This window comes from Bison bison, unplaced genomic scaffold (genome assembly GCF_000754665.1).
Source record: "Bison bison bison isolate TAMUID 2011002044 unplaced genomic scaffold, Bison_UMD1.0 scf7180017864340, whole genome shotgun sequence".
Classification (NCBI taxonomy): Eukaryota; Metazoa; Chordata; class Mammalia; order Artiodactyla; family Bovidae; genus Bison; species Bison bison.
Genome location: NW_011494912.1, coordinates 6245737 through 6254298, shown reverse-complemented (window position 1 = coordinate 6254298; position 8562 = coordinate 6245737). Strand labels below are relative to the sequence as shown.

General features: G+C 61.1%; 1 protein-coding gene across 1 annotated transcript in view; it reads left to right on the top strand.

Moving 5' to 3' along the window:
- Window positions 1-8562, top strand: part of COL26A1 (collagen, type XXVI, alpha 1) — a gene marked incomplete at its 5' end in the record, with an annotated part of 122916 nt that overhangs the window by 107615 nt on the left and 6739 nt on the right. Inside the window, 4 exons of the mRNA XM_010854335.1 lie at window positions 1955-2053; window positions 2691-2843; window positions 4949-5032; window positions 6796-6848. Of these exons, the coding sequence (XP_010852637.1) occupies window positions 1955-2053; window positions 2691-2843; window positions 4949-5032; window positions 6796-6848 (389 nt within the window). The remainder of the gene's footprint in view (window positions 1-1954; window positions 2054-2690; window positions 2844-4948; window positions 5033-6795; window positions 6849-8562) is intronic.

The window sequence follows — 8562 nt, the reverse complement described above, 5'->3', positions numbered from 1 at the left end:
CCTTGTGTTGTGGCCAAAAAAATATTGGGAAAAAAAAAAAAAAAAGGAACAGTTGGCCGCAGCTAAGTCATGGCTGCCCCCACAGATCTCATTCAAACTCTGCAGTCTGCCACAGTCCTCACCACTCCCTACTGTCTCACAGTCCAGCTACTGTCTTCACAGGCTGCCCTGCTGCCGCTTAGCATCTACATGTAGGCCCCCAGCCCAGCTCATCCTTGACTGGCTCGATTTTACAGCAGCCCCTGCCTGCACACCGCCAGGGGTGGGGGGCTTACTGCCTCCCCCAGCCTTCTGGGGGATCCTGTCTGAATTCTCTGACCGGAGTTGGAGGACACCCACTGGTCTGTTGCTTTCCCTCTTCCCACCACATTTTGAAGTCTCTCTGCAGTCTCTCTCCACTGGACTGAGCTCTGCTCTCTGGGACTGCAGAACAGTAATAGTAACTGTAATATTATAGTCAGGATTGTTGAATGCCTGCTGCGTGGCGGGCACTGTGCTGGGACTTTACCCTGAGCGGAGGTGTAGCTGCCACTGTCCATGTGGCTGAACTCCAGGGTTTAAGGCTGAGGTCTCATCTGACTGGTCAGGATCTGTGCTGTGCCAGTTATTCAGGATTTTTATATCACTCTAGTCTGTACAGATATCATGGCTAATCATTCCAGTGAGCTTGTAAAGCTCAGATTACAGGAGAACTGAGGCTCAGAAAAGTGACCCCTGGGGTCACCCAGCGATCCAGTGCCATTTTGACTCAATAATTCACAGCCCCACCGGAGCCCTTTGCAGGGGACGCCCTTCCTTCTGCTGTCCCCCAGTTGAGCCCCCAGTTTCTTAGCAATCCCGCCCAGACCCAACTCTGACCCCTCCCTGCCTGCAAACCCCCAGCAATGGGAAAACTGACCGCCAGTGGCCAGTCCTGAGGCCAGGGAAGCAGCAGATACTCTGCAGGCTTCTGAAGGGCCTGGAGGCTGTGTGGAGGGTGAGCTCGGGCTGCTATGGGAGGAGGGGGCGTCTTACTTGCCCTGGGTCCCTGGCCCACCTCTCTAGCCACTGTCCCCAAAGTCTCACTCCCAGAAGGCCTGTCTTCTTCAAATCCTATGCTTGTCTTCTTCAAATCCGTCTTCTGGGACTGAAGAGGGAGCAGAGGTCAGGGGGAAGTAAGGAGGGGGTTCTCCTCTTCTGAAGGACCCAGGCAGGCCCCAGTGCCCCCTGGAGGGGAGGGAGGAAGCTGGGAGGGGCTTCTGTTCTCCAAAGGCAACTTTCTTCTTATGGGGGCATGTAGTTCCCAATATGGCCACCAGGTGGAGCACAAACCCTACAAATGGTTACACCTGGGTGCATCCTGGAATCCCAGAGACCAAGTGGGAATCTCTGAAAACTGGCAGCCCCAGGGGGGTCCCCAAAGAGCCCTCCATCTGTTCAGGAAGCATTTTTTGAGCATCCTCCCCAGGCCTAGGCCTTCCCTAGGGAGAAGGGGCTGTCTGCAGGCCACACAGTGGGCCTCCCATCTACTCTCCATCTACTCTTGCCCACTCTTGGGACCTGGAGATCCCCAGGGGGCAGGTGACCCCTTCAGGGCTTCCTGGGGTCTCTAAGGAGGCCTTATTAGGACGATCTTTGCCTGACTCCCAGTCCCCAAGCCTGAGCAAAGAGACATCAGGATGTGGAGAGAGGGTTCTGACTCATTTACAGCCTGGTGCTGCTACCTTGAGCAAGGGGCCACATCTTTCTGAGCCTCAGTTTACCCCACCTGTCAAATGGGAACACAAGTAGCTCTTGAGATCATAGAAGTGAACAGGAGCAAAACTGGTTTGTGTACTGTGATGAATTATGTGGTCCCTTTGCCCATGGCAGGTGAGGGGGCAGGTCTGACCAGACAGCAAGGTCGTCTAGCCTGGAGCCAATGGAGGCAGCTCAGCCCACAATGTTCTCAGGCCTCATTTCATTCTATCCACAGGGCCCCCTGGACAGACGGGACCACCAGGGCCTGCGGGTCCCCCAGGCTCCAAAGGTGACCGGGGTCAGGCAGGAGAAAAGGGCCCAGCGGGGCCTCCTGGTAAGGACATCCACCCACACACATACCCTGACATGACTTTGCCCAGTAGGGGAAGGGGCTTAGGGATTCTCCCCTGTCCAAGCAGGTGAGGCATCCCAGATAGCCTCTTTCTTGGTTGGGCTGATGACTGCCATCTAGCAGGGCTCCAGGTTCCCTCCCTCCCACCGCCACCTCCCGGAGCAGCCTCCTTCCAAGCACTCTGGGGCCTGGTCTCACCCGGGACTATAAGAAGAGAAGGCTCCAGCTGTGGGGGTGGGGCTGCTGGGGGCTGGAGGTTGTGCTCCGCATGTAAACAACGCCCAGAGGTCACGCGGCTGCTCCTGGACCCTGTTGGGGCAGGTACGGGGCTGGGCCAAGCTGGCAGCCAGCCTCGCTGCCCCTACCCCAGGGCTGAGGTCATCTGGCCACAGCGCCCACTGACTTCACTCACGTGACCTCCCTGACCTCCCGCCTGGCTGCCCCGGGTCCCCTCTGCACTGGCTGCGGACGGGAAGTCATTTCATTACATCCCAGGACAGCCCTCCAGGGAGGCTCTGGGACTAGTGGCCACCACCTTGCCCTCCCGGGTCTATTTCTCATCTCTGTAAGGTCAGTCAGGAGGCCCGGCCCTCCTGTGACTCCTCTTTTCCCCCCACAGGCCTCTTGGGGCCGCCAGGGCCCCGTGGGCTTCCTGGAGAGATGGGGCGCCCTGGCCCCCCCGGCCCCCCTGGCCCAGCAGGCAGCCCGGGCCTCCCTCCAAACGGCCCCCAAGGCGTCCTCTACTCCCTGCAGCCACCGACGGACAAGGACAGTGAGTGTCACGCTTGAGGGCTGGGGTTGGAGGGCGGGCCAGAATTTGGAGGGTCCACCCCCCAATAGAACCCCATGAAGCAGACTGTCCGTGAGTGGGGCCTCGGCTTTGCCAGGCGGGGGGACGGGGTAGCCTAGGTGGGGGTTGGTCCCCCCAACCCCACGGTTGGCCCCAGGGGTCTGTCCCTGCCTCTGTGCTCAGCTCCTGCCCCTGGGGTCTGACCCCCTGATGTCCATCTGCTCTCTGGCCTGGCCTTGGGATCACCTCTGGTGATAGTACCATCACCAAGGTCATCCGTCACCCCGTGCTCTTCGCAAATCCCCTCACTGTAGGCCACTGGACAGGCGCTGATGGTTGGAGCACCTCCCATGTGTGGGACTGTGTGTTTTAACCTCTGGGATACAGCAGTGAGCAAAACGAGTCTCCTGCCTGCAAGGGCCACAGTCTAGCACAAGAGGGCGCCCTTGAGCACACATAGAACCCGCTGCCCGAGCATGGGGGGAGGGCGGGTCCAGGGAGGGCACCCAAGAGATGGGGCGGGGCTGGGGCCTGCGGCCCATGGAGGGCGTGGCTTTGGTTAAGGGCCCTGGGAAACGAGAAAGGTTTTAAGAAGCGGGTTGAGATTGACTTGGCATTCTGAGTGGGTGATATCCCGGGCACCGTGGGGGCACAGGGATCTCTTGGTCCGCCGTCAGAGAAACCCGAGCCCTCTCCCGCTCCGCGTCCCCCGCCCCCCTCCACCCTGTCCGCCCCGCTCCCCGGGCAGCGCCGCGCTTAGACCTACGTCTGAATCACAGGGGCCCGCTCCGAGCCTCCGTTTCCCCATCCCTAGAGCACGAGTGGTAATACATCCTAACGGAGTTGCTCTGGGGTACCCAGCCCCCAGCCACGAGGGAAGGACTCATTCCCAAGGGGATCGGGGTGCCTGTGCTGCCCTCCGCATGTTCCGGGGCCAGAGCAAAGAAGTCACTGGCGATCAAAACGTCTCACTCGTGGTGGGCTCCGTGGTGCCCCTTGGTGGAGGAGAATGGGTGATGCTTGTTTAGTATCTTGGGGGTCTAAGGGTTCAACCGCCCGGCATCCCTCGGCCACTGAAAGCTCAGCCGGCCCAGCCTGGGCGTGATGCCCCGCATCTGCCGCTGCCTGCCTCGAGTGCTCGGAGCCCCCCTCAGACAGGACCCTCTTTCCCCAGGCCCGGGGTCCCCAAGAGAGGGCAGACTGCCTGGAGGGTGCAGATGTGAACGTTTAGGAAGAGTGTGTGCGTGTGTGTGTGTGTGTGTGTATCGGGGGGTTCCCGGTGGAGGCACCTGGTTAGCCAGCACTGAGCAGCGGTAGCAGGCCCACCGGCCAGGAGGCCTATGGAAGGGCTGCCCAGGCTTCTGTGATGGGGGTAGGCAGGGAAAGGCAGAGGCAGCCACCCCCAGCCCAGATGTTTTGAAGCCTGGCTGTCTGCTTCTGGGTCTGAGATCACATGGGGCTCACCCTGGAGGGACCCAGGCAGACCCCACCCAGCCCTGGGGCCCTGCGGCTCAGACAAGTGGTCAGGGAGGACTTCCTGGAGGAGGCCCTCACAAGAGTGAGCTAGTCAGGTGTGTCAGGACGGGCATGTGGAGGGGAGCCTGGAACAGAGTCTGGCCTGGACAGCGGGGAGGTGAGCAAGGCGGGGCGGGAGTCTCAGGACATGGAATTTTCAGGAAGAGATTTGTACTTTAAACAGAGCCCACAGGGCTTCCCCCTGCCCTCTGATTTGGCCTCCGTGTTGATGGCTCGACAGTAAAGAATCTGCCTGCAATGCAGGAGACTCAGGTTCAATCCCTGGGTTGGGAAGATTGCCTGGAGAAGGAAATGGCAACCCACTCCAATACTCTTGCCTGGAGAATCTCATGGACAGAGGAACCTGGCGGGCCCCAGTCTATCGGATCACAAAGAGTTGGACAGACTGAGTGACTACACACGAGGGAGCTCCTCTGAGCTGAGGGAGCAGTAGCTGCGTGAGGCCCAGCAGGGTCGGGGCTGCTCTTCCTGGCTCTGGGGGACTCAGCTCTAGCCCCCCAGCGCTGCTGGCCCTGCCCCATGGGTCACAGGCCACTCTGCCCTTCCCGCAGGTGGAGACGTGCAGCTGGCCTCCGCAGCCGTGGACACAGTGTTGGCGGGCGTCCCAGGGCCCCGGGGTCCCCCTGGCCCCCCAGGTGAGTGCAGAGGGCAGCAGCAGCAGCTGGTCTCCACTGGTACCCACTCCTGGGCTTCACCTGGGCCAGCAGTCTTGAGGGGGCTGGTTGGAGGCTCATGGCAGGGCACTGGGTCTGCCCCAGCCAGCAGTAGCTTGAGTGGGGGGCCTGCTGCCCATGGGTGGCAGCTCCCCTGGGACTGGACACAGTGTTTCTGGGTGGCCTGACACCCACATGAAGCAGCCTCAGGCCGCCCTCAAGTGAGCCAGAGCAGGGGTGCTCTGGGAGCCAGAGGCCTAGGTCCAGGAGGTCTGCACAGGGGATGGTGGGTGAGACGGAGGGAGCTGGTGGGGGCGGTGCCTGGGAGAGAGGAGGCCCTGGGCCTTCAGGCAGAAAGCAGGGTCCTGGGAGAGGGGATGGGACCCTCACTGGGGTTGGGGGGGCGGGTGTGGCGGGGGGCAGAGCCCAGGTGTGTGGCTGTCTCCTCTGACAGGTTCTAACCCTGAATGAATGAGCAACAGAGGCCCTGGGCGCCCGCAGGGGTGGAGGCGCCTCTTGATTCGGCTCCAGGCTGGGCACTCATTCCAGTCGTTCAGTGTCTCACACAGTCAGGAAATAACCCACTGAGCGCCTCCTACGAGCTGGCCAGTGTTCTGGGTTCCTGGGATCCTTAGATAAACGAAAGATTTCTGTACTCATGGTACTTAGGTTCTAGTGGAGAAAGTGGGCAGTACCCTCAGTGAATCCCGTAGGGTCCAAAAAAGCAGGGCTGGGCTCGCGGCTGGGCCAGGGTGGCAGCATTAAGGAGGGCGCTGGGAGGATGTTGCCTTTTAGCTAGACCGCGTCCAGGCCTCACCCTACCCAGGGCTCACTTTCCTGTAGGTCCTCCCTAGGCATGCCAGGGGGCACTCTGGTAGGCTAGCCACAGAGACCTCACTCTTCCAAATATTCAGGGCATTTAGTCATGAACACCACGCTCTGTACTGCACCCATCGGTCCTGGCCTGACCCTCTGGGGGCTCCCTGGGCCAGAGTGGAGGCTGGCATTCAAACCAGTAGTGGCCAGAGGCAGTGGCTGGTCACTGTCAGAGATTTGCCTAGGGAAGAGGTGGGGGTAGGTGCCTGGAAGGCTTCCTGGAGGAGGTGACGCTCAGCCTGAGACTAGTGGGAGTTTGCTGGGATGTGGAGGGGATGGGAACTCCAGGAGGAAGGAACAGCCACCACAAAGGCATGGATCCAGAGGGACTTTCCAGGAGGGTGTTTGACCGATGAAGGTGGAGGAGGCTGGGCTGAGAGAGACCTGTCTGAAAAGTCACTTGGTGGGGAGGGGACTGCTGCATGGATAGGTGACCACCACTCTGGGTGGTAGGCAGCAGTTGTAGTAACCCAGGCAAGGATGGCCTCAGGGAGGTGAGGTCTGAGGTCCCGAGATGGGGCAGGCTCGAGGGAGATTTGCCTGAGGACTGACCGGCTGGGGAGGGGCTGCAGGGCGCCCCCACCCCCACCCCGTGGATGAGGCTGTGGGAACAGGAGCAGGTTGTGGTGTAGGGGTTGCAGGCAGGGAGAGGGGCTTGCAGTGGGCTCTCCACTCTGGGGGTGGGCAGGGAGCCGGAGAGCCCATGCCCCCTCCCTCACCATTTATTCACCTCCCCTTTCTGCACTGCCCAAGGAGACAGACCCAGGGCGGGGCCCGGGGTGGGAGGGTGGGAGGGCCCCTCTCCAGAGCCGATGAGGGGGCAGGGGGTGTCTCCGGCTCCAGGTGACCATCTGTGACTCTGCCGGCAGGGCCCCCTGGACCACACGGCCCCCCTGGACCCCCGGGTGTGCCTGGATCCCAGGTAAGGTCTCACCCATCTCTGGCGAGGGTGAGGGCACTGTTTCCCTAGGAAGGCAGGAGCCGGGCTTCTTAGCAGCACAGTTGCTCAGGAAGAAACCAGCCTACCTGGCTGGTCCCCACCTGAGTCCAGGTGGGCCCCAGGGGAAGGCAGGCATGGGATCCTGGTTTTCTTAGCAACAATAACCCTTTACTACCCACCCTACCTGGGCCCCACAGTAGTTAGCATCATTCCCATTTCATAGATGAGCTAACCCGAGGTCATGCAGGTGGTGTGTGGGGCTGGGCCAGGATCACAGCCGTGGCCAATCTTCAATGGGAATTGCCTGTGTTGGGGGGCACTCTGAAGCCTGACAGTGCAGCCCCAACCCCCAGCTTGCTTTGCCTCCTCAGCTGTGTGACCTTGGGCAGAAAGACAGCCTCTCTGGGCTCCTGCTCCTTGGCTGCTAAGAAGGGGCCTCCCCGGTGGGTTGTTACAGGGATTGAAAGAGAAATAAAGTGCCGGGGGGGTGCCTTGTGCTGTAGAGCCCCAGGGGTCTGGGGGGACGTCACACAGAGGAGGGGGGACTTTGGACACCAAGGCAGGAAGGGTTTCGTTTGGGGATGTCTGCACAGAGCTTCCTGCAGCTCATCCAGACCAAGGGCTTCAGGTTCCCTGGAACTCGGGCCTGGGTGGGTGGGAGGCGGGGGTGACTGAGAAGCCGGTCCCCCACTGCAAGGCTGGACAGCTCACCCCTGACAAAAGGGCAGGAGCGGGTGTGAGGCTGACAGAGGCTCCCGTGAGAAGGCCTGGGGGCAGCAGAACCCCTTCCAGAGGCACAAGCCCACACGACAGGCAAGGTCAGAGATGATGGTGTGCCCGATCCTTCCCCCCACCTACCTGCTCGTGCCAACTCCTTTCAGGGTCCCCATCGTGTTATCCCAGCGGTGACAGGGACTCGGAGGCTCAGAGAGGTTCTGTCATTTGCCAGAGTCACCCAGCAGGGGAGCAGAGCGGGGGCCCGGCAGGGCTGGGGTCACTCCAGGCCCTGCTCCGGCTTTCTCGGGGTCCCTGCCCTCTGCTAGCAGGTAGTCTGATGGGGGAGGCAGATGTGATAGAGAGTAACTGGGGCGAGACCTACAGCGACAGGAGGCGGGTGGCCGGAGTGGGGTGACAGACAGGAGAAGGTGAGGCTTCGACTGAGCCCTGAGGAACCAGAAAGGAGCATTCACACGAAGATGCCAAGAGCAGGAAAAGGGAAACGTAAGTGCCAAGGTCCTGGGGCCGGGAAACACCAGGCGGGTCCTGAGCGAAGGCGCGTGTCGGGGGAGGTGAGGTGGGAGGGAAGTGGGCAGAGGGGTACCTGCAGAGCCGATGTGTGGACCTGGGCCACAGTGAAAGGGGGCTTATCGAGTGTCAGGGAGGGAGCGTCCAGGACCCCATTTTCGTCTTTCCAGGGCCCCTCTGGCTGTGGCTTGAGGGGAAGGTGGGGGCAGGGGAGTGGAGCAGGGAGACCCAGGAGGAGGCCGGGGCAGCGCAGAGGAAACAGACGTATCTAGAAAGTGGACCTGACAGGTGGGGCTGATGGAATAAATTCAGTGAGGGCGGGAAGCGGAAGGTTAACTGCGAGGTGCTTACAGGAGCAGCTGTGGATCGTGGAGCCATTTCATGGGAAAGAGCGACTGCAGGGTGGGGGCCGGATGGCTGGGCCGGGGGAGACCAGGAGTTCCACTTTGGA